This window comes from Eretmochelys imbricata, chromosome 1, assembly GCF_965152235.1.
Source record: "Eretmochelys imbricata isolate rEreImb1 chromosome 1, rEreImb1.hap1, whole genome shotgun sequence".
Lineage (NCBI taxonomy): Eukaryota > Metazoa > Chordata > Testudines > Cheloniidae > Eretmochelys > Eretmochelys imbricata.
Genome location: NC_135572.1, coordinates 229,276,704 through 229,298,681, shown reverse-complemented (window position 1 = coordinate 229,298,681; position 21,978 = coordinate 229,276,704). Strand labels below are relative to the sequence as shown.

Genomic DNA, 21,978 nt, shown 5'->3' with positions numbered 1-21,978 from the left:
ACTAGCTTGAAACAACTCTCATTAATCTCTAGGGTGGAGAAGCAGTGTTACCAGTACACATGAAAGTCTATTTGCACTCCCCTGCACTAGAAAGGTTTGCCACTTTAACTCTACCAGAGTGGTAAAAGGGACAATACACCCCTTGAGTGGATTCAGCTATTTTGGTCTAAAAGTGTGTATACCAGTTTTAAGTTTCTCCAGTTCAGGAAGTGAAGTAAACTATGCGATTATAAGACACCTTTACACCAATATAAGTGTATCCAGACTAGATACAACTATATTGGTAATATATCTAGTGAAAAATGGCAGGCAAAAATTATGGGTTCCACATGCCCTGCAAGAAGAAAGGATATAGTTATGCCAGGAGAACTTTTCTAATGTAGACCAGCCCTTGGTGATAAAACCCTAAAAATGATAAAGCTAACTGTTCATGAGTTCAGTGAAGATGCCTGGCCTTCTGAGCTGAGGGTCCTCAGTTATAGAATGAGTGTATAAATCTAAATAAATAGATATGGAGCTCCCTCTGAGAGGACGTTTGCCTGGGTCGTCCTCTGGCATTCTGGGAATCACATCTGTTTCAGATGACTTATCCTTGACCATTCTGGAGCCTCAGCTATTGGTATGTGTGTTTTGTGTGACTGCATGCACATGCTTTCTGTCCCACTTTTCCCCTCCAACATTTCCACATCAGTTGGGAATTAGCCTCTGTTTGTTGCTTTGAGGGTCACTGGGTTTCCCACTGTGCCAGATTCTTTGGCTGGGTCCGGACAATTCTTTTAATTGAATTTTTTAATGTGTTGTGCTTTGGTTTTATTGTACAGCTCTTAGATGCTTTGTGATAGGTTTCCTGTAAATGGGTTAAATACAAATAATTAAAGAAATATGAAAACCAAAAAGCCTTTTTTGCCAGATGTGCACAGCTGTCTACTTACCCTTCCAGTTGCTTTACTTCCAGTGGGTTGAGAGAGAGAGAGAGAGGAAAGTATAATTAAAAAACATGTCATATCTTACTACCTAAATATTTTTTCCATATTTAAAACTCCTCACATTACTTTTATTTATTTTATAGCTTCCCCTAAGCTCTCAAGCCTGAAAAATCTTAGACAACTTTTAAGAGAAGTTTGCTATAATGAAATCTTTTCAAAGTCCTAAGACCTACAAAGCATGCCTAGGGAAATGCACTCATATTTAATATGTACTCCCAATATTTATGACTACAAATCTGGCAGTTCTCATTTAGAACTAATGGTATCCCATAGCTCAGAGCTGTAGAAAAATACTTTTAAAGCATTATTCCTGGTTTGCATACTAGTGCCAAGAATAGACCATGAATTATGCTGTGTCTAACCCAGATATTTTGTCACCTTGCTATTCACTCTCATGAAGAATAGAAGAGCTGAAATGGAGAAGCCTTAAGGTAGCATATCTAGATAGTCACCATCCTTTCTTCACCGTGCTCTTTATGCTTGTGAATCTGGGGTGCTGTCATCCAGCTCTTAGAACCACTGTCTTTATTCCTAGTAGAACTTCTAGGACTGACAACGAAGGGTTGTTTCCAGTGTTGTGGTAACCATGTTGGTTCCAAGACATTAGAGAGACAAAGTGGGTGAGGTAATATCTATTATTGGAAGTTGGTCCAATAAAAGATATTCTCTCACCCACTAAAGGACTAGTCAGTTAGGGTTGTTGAGTCTTGGAAGCATGCATTTTGGGGATGATATTCCTGGGAATTTAGAGCTCATTCCTGCAAGCTGCTGAATGATTTGGCATTCAGGTCAACAGGACTATTCATGTACTTAAAAGCTTTGCAGGATTGGAGCTAGAGTGCTCAGTGGAGGACTGAACACAGGTTGCGATTGCACCACTTACTCAGAGGTGCACCCTGCAGAATTGGCCCTCTAGTGAGCCTTAAAATTCCAACTGTTCTGCAGGAAGAGAGTATTTTTTATTTTATTTTACATGAACACAGTGGTTATCTAATAACATTCACCCTGCAGGGCAGCAAATCCCCTTCAGGATGATTGGAATTTTTAAGGGTTCAGGACTATAGGTAAAATAACCCAGCTATTCCAAGCCTTCAGAAAAGAGGCTTTTGTTTTACTAGCTTGAAACAACTCTCATTAATTCCTGCTGTGCTATGAGCATCTGTGTTCAGAATACTTTCCAAAATAATTTTACACTCATGAAAACCAAAGGCATTGGTATTTCAAGAAAAGCACTGGGAAATTCTTTATCGACTGTGTTGTCCATCTGTGCTGCAGGGCCACTCTGCTAACAATAGACAAAAGTACTAGATTTTTCATTCTCTTCCAGCAAAGCATCCCCCATTATAGACTATTATCCTTTGCATGGAATTTCAGAGTCTATTTCTTGCAATGTTTCTATATTAACTTTCTCCTGCCCATGAACTCCCTAATACGTTGCATTCTATTGTTTAATTATCCAAGGCTATTTTGAACAGCACTGTTGGCAGTGTCACTTTACTTGCTAGTTTTAGGTTATGGAACACAGTCTGGTAGCTGCTAAGTGGAGGCCTCCAAGTGTTGTCTGAATTTTCTTTTCTTGCATCAAACCCTATTTTAATATCAGCCCATCTTCTTGTATAGCCCGGTGACAAATGGATATTAACGGACAAGTGTCACATTGTGACATGCTTGCCAGGTGGCCAAACGGTTCTGGAGAGTCACCGAATTAATTGTGAGAAGATGTCAAAACCTACATGTCACAATAATTTCCCTGCTGTTAAAACTGAGGAAACCTGTGGCTGCCGCTGGACATGTCCATGTGAGTAACTTATTTTGCATATACGTGGTTTTTTTCCCCCAGGACCTACAATGTATTCAGGAAACGTATTGATGAATGGAACACAGAGCTACAACCCGAGGAGGAGTCCAAAGTTGTTTGAACTGAGATGAATTTATACTTGTTCTTTATCAAAATCGAAATTCATAGTCTCAAATAATTTAGGGCTGGATTCTGACCAGATGGTGCACAAGGACTTGGGAGGGGTCTTTTTGGCCAGCCTTTGTATATGAGCACAAGATGAAGGAGGACTAAGAGTCACATGAGAAGATAACCCCTGCCCATGGCTGTGCTCCCCCCACTCCCTTCACACTAGGGTATGCGGTTGGCTGGGTGCAAAGAAAGGAGAGAGCTGGCTTTTTTTAAAGGGTGGTGCAGCATTACATATCCTGGAAGCTCCTACGAGAAATTCTGGCATCACTCTCCCTCTAACATTCCTGAAGGCTCAAAGGGCCCTTTCTTAGTTTACGTCTACTCTGCAATGATAGGTGTGATTGCAGCTCAGGTATGCATATCTGCATCACCTTTAATTTATCTAGCATGGATTAAAATAGCAGAAACCTGGTGTGGCCTAGAAAGCTGAGTATGTATCCAGGGTTTTAGGTGGGCTGGTATAGCCCATGCTGAAGCCTCTGCATGCTGTGGCTTCGCTGCTATTTTTAGCCATGTTGACTAGATTAAAACTCTCATGGATATGCCTCTGTGTGCTGCAATAACACCTCCAACGGCAATCTAGACATACCCTTAGTTGTGATGGCATCTCACAAATGTCTGCAAGTGGGAGCTCACACATCTCTATAGAGATTTTGCATGGCGACATGCAAAACATTGAAAGATATAGCTATAGATTAAAACAGTTTTGATTTTTCCTCATATTTGGTCAATATTTTTTCCTTTCATTTTTAGTGCGAAATACATTGACATGAAATATATATATATATTAAAATTAAAATATTTCAAATTATAATTAATAGGTTTAATATTTAAGCTTTTTTCATAAGAAGACATAAATATCTTTCAAACATACAGATATTTTCAGATGGATTATAAATAAGGTTGTGAGTTTTGTTATGGAGGTCACGGAAGTCATGGATTTCTGCAACGGCCGGTGCAGCTAGATCTGGGCCTGCCCCCGCAGCTTAGGCAGCCCCTGGGCCAGTTGTACTGGCTGTTGCTGGGGCAGTCTCGAGCCACCGCCACCTCCCCCACCCCAACAGCAGCAGGAGGAGTTTGGGTGTGTGTGCGGGGGACCTGGGGGCTAGGATGCGGGAGGGAGTGAGGGCTCTGGGCCGTGCTTATCTTGCGGGGCTCCCTGGAAGCAGCAACATGTCCATCCCTCAGCTCCTAGCTCTGCCTCCGCCCGCAGTCATGGCCCTCGCAGCTCCCATTGACAGCAGTTCCCGGCCAATGGGAGCTGTGGAGCTGGCAGTGCATGGAGCTAGGAGTTTAGGGAGGGACGTGTCGCTGCTTCCGAGAAGCCAGGTAGGGAGCATGCCAGCCAACTCCCCCTCCCCTCAGCACCCACGACGCCCCCTGGGCCACCAGCACCCGCAGCCCCCCTTCCCCCCCCCACGAGCACCTGCGGCGCTCCCAAGATTTAGTCAGGGGTACAAATCAAGTCATGGACAGGTGATGGGCTGTGAATTTTTGTTTACTGCCCGTGACCTGTTCATGACTTTTACTAAAAATACCTGTGACTAAAACATAGCCTTAATTATAAACATGGTACTGGGCCCCAAATGCGTCTTACACATTACAAATATGGTAAACATATAATTGTGTACATCAAACACACACACACATATATATAATCACAAAAAATATATTAAAATAATGTTAATTAAGATTGCAAAATCAAGCACTCTAAAGCTAGGAAATATCAGAATTACGGATGCCTGGGCAACCTTAATTCAGCCCTATTGTGTGTATGTATTCTGATGCAGTCTTTAATTTTGTGATCACATATTATTTTTTGGGAAGAACCTTCCTGGCTCCTCATCTAATCTGTTTCTGTCCCCAACCCTGATTTCTAGTCATCTCCCTGCCCCTACCAATGTTGGCAAGTCCCAGTCTCTCTCCCTGGGATCTTTGTTCCAGTCTCTTTGTCCAGCTAGTCCCAGTTCTCTCTCCCCTTGCAAACCCACCTCTTTGTCAAATCTATCTTTCCTCCTCCTGCCCTCTTATTTGTTCACAGTCAGTCTCATTGCTAGCCAGTTTCCCTCTTCCCCCCCAAACTCCCAGTCCCAGTTTCCCTCTTCTCCCAGGACCACTTCCAGCTTCCACTCCCAGTCTCTTCCCATTAGGTTCCTTATCCTAATCTACTTCCTCTACCCCCTCCACTTGGGTCTGACTCTAACCATTTCTGAATGTGAATCAACCAGCTTCCTCCTCCACATTGCCTCGGCCCAGCAGGGGGGTCATCTAAAGCCCAGGAGAGACAGTTGCCCTGCTCTCAGTTCAGGTGCCTGGGCCTGGACTTGGCACTGCCTGCAGCAGCCACGAGCTACAATTTCAGGGAAAGTCCTGCTCAGTCCCGATCTGGAGCATGCCCAGTATGGATGGAATATTGGGAATTTAGTTGCTAAAAACTAAGTTGTTTCTACTGAGAATGTATAAATTGATTTTTCAGAGGCTTATAACTTGGCCAGATTTGGGCAGATTTTCACAGGGATGACAGAAGGCTCGTTCCTGAAACAACGGCCATCCTCTGACAAATTTAAGTCCCTGCACCAAGGTATAGGGGTGCTAGAGCTTTTTAAAGAATAGGTCACCAGATCCAGGCAAAATATATTTTTCCCTAGCCTCATTCTTGTAAATGGCTGAACCTGTTTGGCAGACATTTTTATGAACCATAAAATGTATATGTAACACACACACACACACACACACACACACACACACAGTTGTTATATATAATGATAATAGCAACTGATGTGTGCAGCTGTGAATAGCATATCCTTGAAGGAGACCATTCAGAGTGTGCCACGTGTCAAAGGGTGACTAGCTGCTTTAATGGGAAATGGGAGTCAGCCACACCCATGTCATAATTAATCAGCATCTTCTCAGCTTGTGGGGACAGGACTAAAATGATAGATTAACAGACACCCAGACATTATAAAAAGGTTGAGAGAGATCAGTCTGGGGTGTGCAATCATAAGCAGTGGATAGGCTCCTGTGGAAGGCCCTGAGCCAGGGTTTGCAGAAGGCTGGGTAGTTCAAAGAAACCAGCCAGGGGCCCCACTGATTTATACAGGAGCCAGAAAAACTCTCAAAGATACCCTAGAAAGAGGATGGGAAGCAGCCAATTATTTACGGCATGGCTGGCCCCATCTCCCCCTAGGGCCAATCATCCTGTGACTCCGTGCCACCACAGAAATAGATGGGGTCAAACTGAAATACAGGCGCTAATCCTGCAAACAGTTATAGGCATGAGCAGAGGGACTGCTTGCCGGCTTAATGCTAAGAACGGGCACGTTTGCAGGATTGGGGCTACAGCGTGGGACTGTCTGCTGGAAAAAATTATAACGTTTTACCAGGGAGAGGCCCAGACTGGTTTCCAATTTCCAGACCTTTCTGAACTGGGGAGGAGGGAGTCTGGAAAAATAAACTGAATCTGAACAAACTCTAGGACATTTAGTCTATTCTCTGGCTAACCTCAACCTTCTGGGTTGGGTTCTGAGCCCAGGCAGATGTAGAAAAAAACCCTAATACATAGCGTTTGCTCTTGATTTTGAGTGTGTGAACAGGAACAATTGATATTGTGTGAGCTGTGCCTTGGCTCAGACAGAGTGAGAGTACTCCCACTCAAACACACAGAGATGAGGGTCCCAGCAGTGGTGCTGGAGTTGCTGGTTGCTGAAAAGAGAGCCTCTGGGAAATGACCCTCCCCTCCACCCACACACAGTAGGGGGAGAAGATGCTCTGCTGCTTTTTGACTTCACGGCTTTCCGTGTGATTATAGTAGTTAATGCAGGGCTTGCCCTATGATGAGCTTTGCTAGAATGGCACTGTACCTCTTAGATGTGTGTGTGGGAGGGGAATTGTTTTCATGTGGAAGGAAGATAGGAAAAAATGATGGCCCTTTGATCAAGCGAAGAGCCAAACCCTCCCACCCAATTTAAAGGCCACGGAAAAGGCACAGAATGCAGTGGAACTGGTACGGCCTTGCTGCATGGGGGAGGCGGTTATGTGGTGAGACCATGCACATGGTCTTTCTACCCCTACACAGCATGGAGCACAGTTCCACAGCAGTCTGCAGAGGAGAGGAGTCCAGGCATGGCAGGGATGGGTCAGGAGTAAGAACTCTGGATCCACAACAACATGGATTCACAGACCAAGCCTCACCAATCCACAACAGGGAAGATGCAGTGGCCATAAAAGCTACTGCAGCCAGTATACTTGAGCTCTGCACAAGAAAAGTAACTGATTGATATGCTTATTTTGATTACAAGTGCCTAGAGCCAAGGTTAGGCACTTTCATGCTTTCTAACTGCTGTACAAAAATATGAATTGCAAATGCATACATTAGGCTGCATTTATAAAACACAGTGTTCCATGCCTTTTTAGACAAAATTCATAGTAGCTCCAAAGATTTGAGCCTACGGGTAACATTTTCAAAAACGCCTAAGTTATTTTGGAGTGTTTGAATCCCATTTTCAAAGGGACTTAGGCACTTTGGAGCCTAAGCCCCATTGACTTTCAGCTATAAAGTGCCTAAAGCCCTTTTGGACTCGGTGCCTAAGTCACTTAAGTGCCTTTGAAAATTTTATCCCCAATCATTTTTTAATAGTAAAATCCCATGACTCCCCAGCTGTAATGTATAATCTCATCCTGGGATAAAAAATGTCCTCCGAGGAAGTGCCATATTCAAAGACAAAGTTCCTGAAGTGACTAATGTGCTATTTGAAATGTTCAGGATTTCTAGCTGGACTCAGAGCTTTTCGTTGTCAGACGTGGAAAACTTTCACACCAAGAATTTACATTTTTAATGTTCCCTTCAAAGCACATTAAATTATCTAGCCATTTTAAATCCAAGATTCCTGTCTAATGTAAATATTCCCTAAATGTAAAATTATTGCATAGATTTTAGCTGAATCATTTTATTTGTGTCCAAAAGAAGAAACAATTACTCATGTAATTTTTATTTCAATAGTGTGATATTTCCTATTTCATGAATAAGTGAACAGCAATACAAACCCATTACTTTGGCATTCCAAATATGTCTCCCTAAAGGATCTCTTAAGGGATTAAATTTAAAATTTCCACTTGTACCATTAGTCACTTGGCACAGAAAAGCCTATAGTTGTCTTAAGGTTATTGCCCTTCAGAATGAGATAATGTTTGTTTAGCTCTGTATAAATTTAACACGCCATGATAGCCCAGAAATGCACTTCATTTCCCAAGATGATATGAATTTGTAAGGCAGACTGCTAACTTTTCACGTTTACCAAAACCCACAAGTCATATGTGTTTTTGGCTCAGCTAAACCAGTGCAAGTCTGTGTTAATTCTATATAAGTCAATTGGCCAATGAGGGCCTGATCCTGCACATGCTGAAGTCAATGGCAAAACTCCCATTGACATTAATGTGAGCAGCCCCAAATCCTAAATGAGTGAAGTACTTGGAGCTAAGTGCCTTAGCTGGTATAACTATTCTGGCCGAGCCCACTAGCAGAGACTCGGCTTTAGCTGCCAGAGGAGTTCTTTTGATGTCACAGCTATATGACTACATTAGCTAAGGCAATAGAAGCATGATTTTGTCAGCATAGCTGTGTCTACATAGGTGGTGGTGGTAAGGTTTGCCGGTGCAGCTATGTTGGCTGGAGGCGGGAGGGTTGCTGATCTTTTCTCCACACTGCTTGCTGTCAGAGCTACACCAGCAAAACTTTGAAGTGTAGACCAGGCTGCAGTCTACTGCATTTGCTTGTGATTTCATTTAGTAGTGCTTCTGAAACTTTGTTTGCTTAAAACTGAGATTAGAGATTTGTCAAGAGTACAGATAAACATTAAATTGTTTAATGTATTTATAAACCAGCAGCCAAACAAACGATAGTATATGCAGATACATTTTCTTAGAAAATTTTGTATTTATTAGGCTTGTAAAGATTTTAGTGGTAATCTCTCTACAACTCTTGTATAGGAATAACATAAAAGAAGGTATATTTAACAGTATGAAGGTGCTACGTTTCCAAGTGTTCCAATGGCTATGTATGGCTTTGGTAGATCATAATCTAACAGCACAATATAGAAAGGTTTCCAGAACAGGAAAATAAAATGGGCTTGTGTCTTTTTTGCTGTGTTAGGAATTATAAAACAGACCTGAGAGATATTTTAAAAGATATTTTTCTGCCTCTTTTTAACCTTAAAATATTAGGAACATCAAGTTTGGTCTTTGCAGTTTCTTGCTGGAGGTCTCCAGGGCCCTCCCTAGCCATTTTGGTGCCCTACGTGTGGGGGAGGAGGGGGCTGCAGGGCAGGGGGGAAAACGCCCCCTGGCCCCAGCCCACTCTGCTCTACTCCCCTGGCTCCCAGCCTTGTGGGGCGGGGGGAACCACCCCCCAGCACTTGCCGGTGGTGCAGCTGGGAGCCGGCAGAATGGAGCAGGGGGTCTGGGTTGCTTTACTTACCATGCGGTGAGTGCAGGCCCAACCCCTGCAGCAGTCCTCAGGGGAGTGGGGGTGGAGCAGGGGCGGGGGCTTTGGGGAAGGGGTGGAGTGGGGGCGGGGCTGGGACAGAGCAGGGGCGGGAAGAGGTGGGGCTGGGGTGGAGCAGGGGAGGGGGCCATGGAGAAGAGGCAGAGCAGGGGCTGGAGCAGCACGCAGCTGTGCAGGGCACCAGGAAATGTGGTGCCCCAAATTTTCTGGTGCGGTACTCAGCTGCGTACTTTGTGTATGGGTAAGGACGGTCCTGGAGATCTCATTGGAGGACAAAGGACCTGGCATGGGAGTTTTCTCAGCCTTTAATTGTAGGGCCAGGAAGTTGAATAATTGACAAAGAGAGTTTTCCTCCCAACTGTTGGAGTGAAATAGTGGCTAACAAAAACAAATGAAGGGTTTTTAAAAGTTTGACCAAAAACCCTGTCTAATTGCTCAGGTTTCATTTCCTTGGTACTTGTCAGCTCATAATCCTACTAGTTCTCCAGTCATCCAGGAAAAAAACAAGTTTAAAACAAAATAACAACAAAAATATCCTTTTCCTGCATTCCTTATACATCATAAAGGGAGAAAAGGACACAAACTAACTATTTTCTCCTTTGTTGCTCTTCAATAGAAATATGTTAATACATCAAACTCTGTAGAAAACAATTTGTATACATAGGATCTGCCACTATCTGACTATTTTGTAATAATGGTTATTCCTGACAGAGACAATTAGAAAAACTTCATTTCATCACAAGATGCTGATAGGTTTTCCTTTTCCTCTAGGATTTGATGAAATATTTAACTTTACCTTTTCAAGATTAACTTCCTATCTTTAATGGGTTCTTCCCACTGATATCAGTGTATTCTGGGTCGGGCTCAAAATGAATCAGAAGAGATATTGACAATGACAAAGATATGTCGGTAGCCAATCCTGTGATAAACTATCTAAAGGTTTGTTAACTAGGAAAGAGAAAAAAGAGTTATTTAAAGGTTAAAGTGAGCAAACATATACATATAAATGAGTTACAATCTAAATCCTCAAAAAGAAAAGGAGTACTTGTGGCATCTTAGAGACTAACAAATTTATTTGAGCATAAGCTTTTGTGAGTTACAGCTCACTTCATCGGAGTTGTAGTGATCTGTGAATTCAAAATGTCTTTCAGAGTGGACTCAGGGGTAGCCTCTGGAGGTCTCTGTTTTCAGTTTAGTGTCTCTGACCCTATGAGAATTCAAACAGCAAAGAGATGGACAATTTTCCTGTCTTTCTTTTTATTTCCTTCATTCTGCCTTTAAGACCATTGGACGAGCTTTCTTGCATGTAACATTTTGAAGGTGCAATAGGGCCTTTGTACTGCAATGTTCCTGGATGGCCCATCTGATTCTGATCTTCAGTATGGGCAGCGGGGGAAGGGGGAACACTCTTCCCATTGGAGTTCGCAAGTTTAGAGCAAACATTTTCAAAGTTATAAAGCAAAACGTACATATTTCCTTACAGCATGGAATACAGACATTACAAATAAGATTAATGAATGCAGTAACTCACTAACATTTTATATAGTGTAAACATTAAATACATTTTTATAAGACTAACACCTATACTTAGCAACACTAACACATAAGTGAACTAGTTTGGTCTCCAGCAAATGTCTGCAGCCTTGCCGAGAGCTGGCACCTGGACTGCCAGCTTTACAGAGATAATGATCTTTTTTCTGTCCTCACCTTTGCAGGCATGTGCATGGGCAGCTCGACCCGACATATTGTCACCTTTGATGGGCTGGATTTTAAACTGACTGGCAATTGCTCCTACACCTTGTTACAAGACAAGGAGCATGATATTGAAGTGATTCTCCACAATGGAGCATGCAGTTCAACACCAAAACTAAACTGTATGAATGTCATAGAAGTGAAGCACCATGGCAAATCAATACAGCTCTCTAGTGACATGACAGTAAGCCATGAGCAATGAAATAGCTTTATGATTCTCTGGTCAAATGACAATATTCCAGGTTATGAGAACAGAGTTGTGCTCTCCTTTTTCAGTATTTCTATTGCAGTGCCGATTTTTTTCTATTTACAGTGTTTTATTTCTTATGCTGCGAAAATCTTTATAATTTTTGATTCCAGAATAAAGTCCCTGCCCATATGATGTGCCAAATTTGCTTCTTTGCACTACTCTGGCAATGCAAAGAGGATGGAATTTGGAGCCCATGAGCTGCTCTAACCTGTGCAAGGGTGCAACCAGAGAGAATCAGGGAGCCATAACTGGCTTCCTGAACTCTCACGCAACTGCTGCATTGAGTGGATCTCAGCCCTAGCAGATAATCTGCCCCAATGTGTCTAACATTCACTTTATAGACAAACAGGTGTTAATTTAATAGTTGTGGATGTTACTGTTCAAAGCTTTAATACAATTTTAGGGAACTCAGACATACAAGTATTGACTAACATACAAGGCAGAGCTAACTAGATCTATTCACACCCTTGCACAACAACATAATATATGAACAGTAGTCTATAGAAAGATTCAGTGTTTGCTCCAAGTCAGATACAATTACATAGGTTACCTCATACCACAACTAAAACAATGTCTGCAGTGCCATATATGTTTTGTAGTCCTATATCACCATCAGGTTCTTTCATTGTTGCCCATAGTTCCTTGTCAATGGATGGGATGATTTTTGTGGCCATACAGAAGTTCTTCAGTAAATAGAGGAGAACTATTTGTTCCAAATTCAAGGCTAATTATGATGAAATTAGGATATTTGGATCTGATCCTCTAAGGTGCTTTATGGCCTCAACTCTCACTGGAATCTGAGGGTGCTCAACATCCAGCAGAAGGCATTGAACACCTTACAGGTTTGGACTGTTAGCCAGTAAATACTTATGTGATGCTGCAAATGGGAAAGTGTTGACTCACAAAAAAGGAGCACACAATCCATTTCATGCATTTCTACACTCAGAGCAGAGACTCTGCTTGCAGCTTGAACTGGTCTCTATATTATTTGTATTCTCTTGGCTTTAATCAACCCAGTTTGATCTTCAGTCCCTTATGAAGTTAAAATGTATTTAGGAATATCTAGACTCTATAAACTTTAATTTATTTTGGTTGGTTGGTAGAAATGATGGAGTATTCTCACCCTCTTGAAACAGGTTGCTGTTAATGGAGAAATTACTACTGTTCCCTATACTGATGATTACTTTGAAGTCACCATCTATGGAGCAATAATGCATGAGATCAGGTTCTCCCAGCTCAGACATATTTTCACATTCACTCCAAGAAACAATGAATTTACCCTTCATCTTGACCCAAGGAGCTTTTCTTCACAAACATATGGCCTTTGTGGTAAGTTTGAAAATTACCTCTTTCAGCTGCCTCGTTTGAGGCTGTAATTATTATTGAGGTTTCTTGTAACTGGAGAGAATCAAGAAGTATGTGTGGGCCTCTACTCTGCAAGCATCTCTGTGTGAGGTAATCCATGTGCCATATAGAACCTCAGAAAAACCAGCAGGGTTCTGTGTAGACATAGGTATAGATCAGGGGTTCTCAAACTTCATTGCAACATGACCCCCTTCTGAAAACAAAAATTACTACATGAAGGACTGAAGGCTGAGCCCGCCTGAGCCCTGCTGCCCTGGGTGGGGAGGCCAAAGATGAAGCCTGAGCCCTGCCACCCTAGGCAGGGGAGCTGGAGCTGAAGCCCAAATCCCGCTGCACAGGGCTGAAGCCCTTGGGCTTTGGCCCCAGGCGGTGGTGCTTTGGCTTGGGCTTCGGCCCCAGCCCCAGGTGGTGAAGCTCAGGCTTCACCTTTGGTCCTACGCCCCAGCAAGTGTAATGCCAGCCCTGGCGACCCCATTAAAATGGGGTTGTGACCCAGTTTGGGGTCCTGACCTACAGTTTGAGAACTGCTGCTTCTAGGTATAGGCACAGATTCCATACATAGGCCTGATCCTACAAGCTATTCCACCTAGATCTCTCTGGGTATCTCTACATAGCCAAAAACCCTCTATGGCTGCTAGTCTCAGGCCCTGGATCAACTCACAGAGCTTGAGTTGCAGGGCTATAAAGGGCAGTGTAATCGTTCCCAGTCAAGCAGGAGCTCAGGCTCTGAGACACACCACCCTCGCCAGGTTTCAGAGCCCAGGCTCCAGCCTGAACTTGAACATCTAGACTGTTATTTTTAACCCTGGGCTCAAGCACCTTGAGTCCAAGACACTTGACCTGAGCTCTGAGACTTGCTGTGGTGGGTTTTTGGCTGTGTAGACATAACATAGCCATAGAAATCTAGGTGGAATAGCTTGCAGGATTGGGCCTACATATGGAATTCTGTTGTTAAATATAGGGGGGAAAGTGTGCTAGGTGCGGCTTAAAAAAACACCTTGTACCAGGATAGTTTATGACAATGGTATTCCTACGTTATACCCCTGGCTTGTTTGCTCCCATTACAAATGCTTGTATGTTTCTGGAAAAAAATCCTTTGGGCTTGAAATTTTCCATTCTTAATCCCATACCTAGGGGTGAAACTCTTTGGGAAGTTTAAAGAAAATCCCACCATCTCTTTTTGAGTTATAGAAGACTGAAAAGAATCCTACTTTTTCAGGGTTTTAAGATGGCTTTTTTCTCACCAGTAACTCAAAAAATGTTGGAAAAGAGCCATCTAACTTGGTAAATAAATGGTTCTGAGCTATGGGGCAGGACTTTTGTTCAGTTTGTAATATGTGATTGGGGCATCACCTCTGCCCTCAAAAATTAACTGGGACATTCTTGAAATTTTCAAAAAAATCCTCAAAATGTGCTGGAAAATAAAGAAATGCAAACTGAAAAGGGTGAAATTAAACACCTGCAAGTACAAACAGTTCTCTAGGATGCAACAAGGGCAACTATAAGTCATTAATCAAATTTAGGAATTGTATCTTCATCTGTGTTTGGAAAGGACCTGCCACATTTAAATTAACAATATATAATAACAATAATAAAAATAACAATATATAATAATAATTCAGCAATGTCCTCCTTGGGAGGATTGGTTTGAAGGAAGAAGCAAATGGATTGTTGGGAACAATAACACCAGCTTCTGCTTGAGAAGGTGAAATAGTTAATAGAATTGTAACTTTTAACCCAAACATAAATGCATTAACAATTTGCACCAGTACAAACGCAGGATCTGGTAGCCACTGATGTTATTGCTGACACTTGGCAACGTATGGCTTGATTTTTGGCTTTGTCCCAGTTACATCTTTTCTGACAGTTATCTTGTTCAGACCAGTTCTTTGCCCAGCACAGGACCTTTAAATGCTACCTGCAAAGGGAGATCTTGTCCCCCATTTTTTTATGATGTATAAAGAAGACATGAAAGGTGTAGGTTGTGAGGGTGTATGTGTGTGTGTGTTGGGTTTTTTCTATTTGTTTTTTACCTTAGGGATGTCAAGTCTGATCTTCCTTGTTTTCAGTGGAGGGCCTGGTAGAGATCTCAGCTATACGTTACAAACTGTAATTCTCTCCCCTTAGTTGAAGAAGTTTGCAGTGTCTTGAATCTTTATTCCAGAACTCTTTTTTTTCACAAGTACTTTTTTCAGTGTTTTGAGTTAAATAGGTGTTAACGAAAACCAGCAAAACACACAGAGTTTTAAACAGACTAAAAATCCCTTCCTCTCGCAGGTGTGTACGCTAAATCTGGGCTCTGACTCAGGGTTGTGCTACAGCCACACACAAGTCAGGCTGACTTGGGTCACTAAGCACTCAGGTCCTGGGTCCTAGGACTCTGCTGGAGGGTGGGGGACAAAAGGGGGTCAGAACCTGAGTCCTGCTGTAACTCGGGTCCAAGCCCTGTCATTTTGTAGAGTGGTCACAGGTCAAGCCACAGACCTAAGTCAGAGGGTCCATGTAGTGCAGTAGGGATGCATTAGCCTGGCTGTGAGACCTGGGTCCAGCAATTGTAAATCCAGGTTTAAAATACAATGTGGATGCTCAAGTTTGGAAACACCGAGTCCACAAGCCCGGTTCCCACAGACCTGGGCTTAGTGTACACTGTAGATATACCCTCGATGGCTCAGCTTTCACTCTCTTGTGATGCCATAATCTCTCTGGTTCTCCAGGCATCCATAGAATACCAAATAACAAAACCGGGTTTTCTAACCTAATAAACAAGTAAAAAACATCCTGAGATTTTTTAGGCCTATATAGATCATAAAGAAGCGGTAAGGAGCAAAACCCATTCTTCCTCCCCTTGCAGCTCAACTTTTGAGCCCCTAGGAGCTCTGTTTGCCTCGTCTCCGTTTGCTCAAAAGTGTTTGACTGCTGATGGTTGGTTTTTAAACCTTCGTTTTTCTCACTCACCTAGGGGTTTGCGACCAAAACAATGGCAATGACTTCATGTTAAGTAATGGCTCTGTCACATCTGACAGCAGCACATTTATTCAAGAATGGACTGTGAAAGAACCAGGCAAAATCTGTGAAATCAAGAGAGATGACAGATGCACCGAACATGCGACTACCAAGTGCAACGTTCTGCGCTCACCTCAGTTTGCACAATGCCACAGAATAATCTCTCCAGACATGTTCTATTCTGCATGTGAAGAAAACAGCTGCTATGAGGATGAAATCTGTGAGGTTATAGCTTCCTACGCTCACGTTTGCAGAACAAATGGGGTCTGCATCATTTGGAGATCGCCGGAGTTTTGTGGTAATGGTTTCATTATACACTAAAATTGATGCAGAAACTAACACAGTGAATTACTCAGTACTACTACTCCCATTGTCTCCAATTTGTCTGCATAGTGTGAATATCCTAATCCCATTGTCATATGACAGAAGTGCCAGTTTACATTTCCAGTGTAAGTAATGTTCCATGTTAGATAATTACTTTAACGTGCAGCCTAATTTAAATTTATTCCTCACTATCCATTCAACTGCTATGTATGGGAAAAGGTGCATCAGTAAAATACATGCTCCTGTTAATTTAGCAGAACAGAGGGTAACAGACAGGGACAGCTGAAGATACATAGGGCCTAGGAAGACCATGCAGAAGGGAAATATTACTATATGAGAGTGTACAACTGTGCAGACCCCCCAGACCTTCCATACCAAATATGAATCGGAGACCTTGCCTGTACTGGGAATCAGCCCTGATTCCAGTAATTGATGGCAGCTGCAGATGTAGCTGCATCAGTACAGAACCTACCTGAAGATAAGGAAAGTTACAATTTGCACCAATGGTACTTACCCCTGCTTCTCATTAGGACACACTCCATTGGTGCAAATCATGGCTTTCCCTGACTATCCTTGGATTCTGCACTGCTGATCCATCGATTGCTGGTACCAGGGCAAATTCATACGGCTTTCAGTGTGTGAGAAAACAGGCTATTGGCTGGTAGCCTGCGGCAGAGAAGTTCAGAAACACCCACTGTATGCGTCACATTCCCCTCCCAGAGCAGTGCCAGTTACACTGCAAGTTACTGACCAAGTCAGTAGTAAATTGCTCTGCATGCTCTGTGAATCCCAGTGGGGATGTGTTGGAGGGGAAGAGGTCACAGGTGTGCAGCCATTGATTGTGGGGCGGGGGAGAATATGGCAAGGGTGTTAGCAGTGCAGATGGCCAGAGATATGTAGAGAGAGGAAAGATGTGTGTGTCTGGCCTGGGATCAATAGGTTTCTTATATCTTTACTCATCCGCCAATTCTCATCCGCTTGCATGAATTTCTACCTGTGACCGCTATACATACTGACAGACCTACCACAGAGGAAGACATCATATGCACTAAGCAGTTGCGTTGCACATGTGCCCAGAGATTTGCTGATGGGCACTACGTGTGAACCTCAACAAATAAAGATAAGTGACCATTGGGGCTGCTGATGCCATGTATTGTCCCCATGAATATTCCTGCCTTCTGTGCAAGGCTTGTTGTACTAGGATATGCAGACGAGGCACTGGCTCTCTCAACTTTTTTGGTTTACAGCCCTCTGTTTATGATGGATATGAACATGGGTCACCTTCCCTCCAAATATTCCCTTATTCAATGCACTGGCATGGTCACCATGTTCCAGTCATTCTCGTTCTCTTTGTCTGCCTCCCTCTTTCTTATCTTTCCCCCTTCTCTTCTGTCTCTCTTTTTTTTCTCCCCCCTTTCTGTGTATTTTCTGTGTATGGTTTTCCCCAGTTTTTATACTTTTGTTCTTTATCTTTATTTTTCCTTCTCATTCCCTATTCACTCTCCATCCCACAGGTTGAGAACCAACCCCTGAAGGACTTGATGTAACAAAAATGCTGTCCATCGAGCATCCACATTGCATGGCACTATACGAGGCATCACAGGGATTGTTTTTCTTCATGTTTCAGGCCCAAATTGAGTGGAGCATAGGAAAAAAAAAAAGAGGAAAGTGAATTTGGCCTGATCCCCGAGTTAATGTCCATCTTCACTTTCAAAGCAAGTTTTGGAGAACATTATTGTTACAGATAAATCTTTTAAGAAACAATACACTCTGAACATTCTATATGGCATATAATCCTAGAAAATGGAGAGAGAACATGGCCTGCCATTGCTTAGATTTGAGGACTTCAACCAGACTTTCCAAATCGCAACATCCAAGCTAGAATGCCAAAGAGGCTTCTTAACAACTTCTCTGCGTTCCTCAAATTCCCAGCGTATGATGCACTGCACCAGGACACCCAAAGAACTCCCCAGTTTAACTACTAGTTACATAAAACAGCCATTGGTGTCTTAACAATGGCATTTTCTTTTTTGAAAGCAGGTGCATGTGTATAGCTGCCAAAAATAAAATGGTTGATTACTGGGACATTGTGCAGAATACATTAACGACTCAATAGACAGCGTCGCTTAATCATTCTATAACATTACAAACCTATAAACAATGGCATTCCACTAGATAAGATTTTTTCAGTGAATCCAGGCTATTTATACAGGGCTAAATTAGACACCAGCCCATATTGGGGCAATGCAGAATGGCAACACTTCAGCGGCACAATTCTTCCCTGAGCTCCCAGCTGGGCTGGGTGAATATGTCTACTTGCAACATCCCTTAAGGGGGTGTAGCATGCTCTCCATTCCATGCCAGCCCAGCACCACTGGTCAATTCAGTAGGGGCAGAGCCATGCTCCAACTTCCCTCTCCTTCTCCCCCCCGCCCTCTTCGGGATGGCTGTTATGGGGGCACTGGTCGGAAACAGTTCTTGTGTTCATGGGAATGCATGGACTAGAACTCCAGCTGACCCTGGTGTGAGAATGCAAAGACTCCTTGTACACTCCCCACACATAGCACAGCTGCACTTAAGCAGCCCACCATCTAGTCTACAGTAAGCTGTACTAGCTGTATTAATTCAGGGCACAGAATGTGTATGACTTGAATGTGCTTACCCATTTTGTTAGGTATGTGCTGAAGAGGGCTGTAGAATTAGTATATGGTTTAATGCAAAGATCATGGAGACTCTTATCATCTTTGGGTGGAAGGGAAGCTTAGTTATCTGAAAATCTGATTGTTTATACAGCTGTTGACCTAGCCTATGAGCATTCATGTTGCAAATGAGCAATATTATAAGAAGTGTATCTTACACAGTAGCAGTGCTTTTACTTAGGAAAGGTTAGTCATCTCGGAATTGTCCATAAGCAAAGTTGTGTCTTTTAAAAAACAATAAAAATCTTAGGCTGCCTAGTTATTTCCAGGGTTGGCCTTGAACCAGTACTGCAGGTCTGAATGTCCATGAGCTCTGTGAATGGCTCAGTCCAGATTGCAAATTCTGGATTCATCTTCCATTGGATCCAGGCCTGGAAAAGGACTGTGACACTGTGAGCTTCAGAAGTATAAACTGGGCCCCTTCCCCAGCTTCGCCTCTAGTTCCCTCCACCTGCCTTGGGACCAACACCACCCTTGCTGCCTTTTGGGAAGGGCCCCCCAGTCTTCCATTTTCCCCTACCTTGAACTCTTCAGAGTTATAAGCCAGCTTCCTCTGGGTGCTACCAGCTCTGTCCCACCCCCAGATTCCCACAGAGGTTTTCTAATGTAAAAGTTGTTCTCATGACATTTTTACAGTTTTGGTTGAAATCCAGATCTATATTGTAATTGGGCTAAAAATCCAAACTTCTTGGTGTGTATTTGGCGGCCTTTGGGTCTGGACAGCTCTCTGTCACCCCATTTCTTGTTAACCACCTAGCTGTGTGTATGTAAGCGATCTCTGAAGTCATCTAGCATGGTGGGTATTAAATACTTGTTTCTAAGTGCAAGCCCATCTACTCTTCTCCAGTTCTCAGAGATAGAGTGTAATCTGTAATACAGCAATGGAGAAATAAAGAACCACCAAACCCTAAAAGAATGGTCGAGTTTGAGGGCCATTGAGGACTGAAAAGGGAAGGAATCAGCACAGCAAGGTTTCTGGCAGTGGTTTCAGTGGATTTGGTTGCTGTGAGATATTTACTTTTGGAAACACTGCAAAGATAGTACCTTTGTTAGATTGTCTTGCACATATCCTAGTAATAAATAACTTGCAGTTAGGGATATTTGAAAAAAAAAATCAAATTAAATTTTCCTGTTGAAAAATGGGGTTTTGTCAGAATTGAAATTTTCCAGAGGAAAAGTGGTTTGGGCAGAATTTTCTGTCAGAAAAATTGAAATGAAATATTTTGCTTCGGGTCGGCATTAATCTCTGTGTCCACCTGAGTCACCGCAATGCCTCTGGTAGTTGAAATTCTGGATTGCACACGTACCTCTTTTCTTTTATGGGCCCTACTCTCCATGATCACTCTCTGTGGCTGAGCCACCACGGTGTGTCATTGGACTACCACAGAAAGAGACCACAGTGTATCCTGAGAGACTTCCCCATGGGGGTGAATGGGGATATGAGGAGCCTAGAACTAAAACTCCCAAGAGGCATTGTGGTGGCTTGGGATCATGCAGAGACTGCTGTCAACTAGACCCTAAACAAAATGTTTCATTTCAGCTGAAAACTTTTCCACATTTCTGAATCAAAATTTTTCTGAACTTTTTGCTCCTTAGGATGTTTTGATATTTCTACATTTCATCCCAATTTAGGATGAAAACAAATATCAAAATATTAGCGTTTCCTGCAGGATTGAAATCCCCCTTTTTTAAAATCATCCCTGCTTTCAAGGGTAAAATAGGACAGATTATAAATGCCCTCACTAGGTATCAAGTGTCTTCACTTGGAATCCTTATGTGGTATATCATGTGCACAATAGTAACATAGTCTATTTATCTATTATCCATCAATCTCTATTTATACCCTGCTCATTACTGCAGTATCTCAACATGTAACAGAAAGAATGATCACTACATCATAAAGATCCACATCTGTTTCTGCTTTTTTTCCTGTGTTCCCTTGAGGAAAGTTGGGGACTTGTTGTTGCTGTTCCTTCTCCTGCATCTTCTGCCTTCGTTCCCCTCCTTGTTTTCATTTGGCTGCATCACTATGATAGACGTTATTTGTTATTATTTATTATTTTATTTATTATTTGTATTACTGTGGTGCCTCAGAGCCCTGGTCACAGACCAGCACCCAGTTGTGCTAGACACCGTACAGTGTCAGAACAAAATGATGGTCCTGGAGAGTTAACCTATTTATTTTATAAAAAGAAAAGGAGGACTTGTGGCACCTTAGAGACTAACCAATTGATTTGAGCATAAGCGAAATAAATAAATGGGTTAGTCTCTAAGGTGCCACAAGTCCTCCTTTTCTTTTTGCGAATACAGACTAACACAGCTGCTACTCTGAAACCTATTTATTTTAGGACATCAGTGCTAATTGTGATTTTCTGTTGCAATTTAATTAATCAGTTGCAAGCAAGAGAATCTGGCAAGCACTTGGGAACTGCAGGGCACACAGTAGTGATTCACCTTTCTGTTTGGTAATATCACTGTAACGTTGGGGGGAAACCCTTTTTAAAAAATAAGTGCTGGTGACAAGTGCTGTATTAATAGCCCTGGATCGTTTATAGCACATGCAGCCACTTCCCTATAAAAATGACCTATAAAAGGTGAGTCCATCTTTACTTAGAGGGGCCATTTCCAGGGGTTTGCTCTTTCTCTGCCCCCACCCCATTTGGTTGCCTTCTTGGGAAGGGACAAATATGTGGCCTGAGCCCCTCACCTTTAAAGTCTTTGAGGGCTGGCCACTCCTCAGCTGGTCCCCTATACTCGAGGAAGAAGGATGGTCTAGTGGATAGGATGCTGGACTGCTCAGAGCACAGTTCAGTTTATTGTAAAGCGGACAGGTTGTCTTATTCTTGGTCTCCTGGAACCTTACCTTGAACCCCTTTGTCTCATCTCTGCACTGCTATCTGGTTGTTTCATTCCATTTTCTTCCTCTAGCTGTTGAGATATACCATTGTACAGTTCCATATTCCTCTTCGTAGCGTCAAACAGGCTTTCCTCACTTTGGCCCGAAGCTGCACCAAGATTCATATGGCCAGGTGGCTGCATGCTGACAGATGGGCTCCTTTGAGAGCCATTATTCTGCTGTTGCAAAGACCGGAGATGAGTGAAGCTGGAGACACTGCAAGCAGGGTGGGACC

The 21,978-nt window shown here is 42.8% G+C and overlaps 1 protein-coding gene across 1 annotated transcript in view; it reads left to right on the top strand.

Moving 5' to 3' along the window:
* The window catches only part of VWF (von Willebrand factor), a 230,040-nt gene that overhangs the window by 148,555 nt on the left and 59,507 nt on the right, over positions 1 to 21,978 (top strand). Inside the window, exons 34-37 of the mRNA XM_077825238.1 lie at positions 2,607 to 2,784; positions 11,170 to 11,390; positions 12,593 to 12,785; positions 15,781 to 16,122. Coding sequence (XP_077681364.1) covers positions 2,607 to 2,784; positions 11,170 to 11,390; positions 12,593 to 12,785; positions 15,781 to 16,122 — 934 coding nt within the window. The remainder of the gene's footprint in view (positions 1 to 2,606; positions 2,785 to 11,169; positions 11,391 to 12,592; positions 12,786 to 15,780; positions 16,123 to 21,978) is intronic.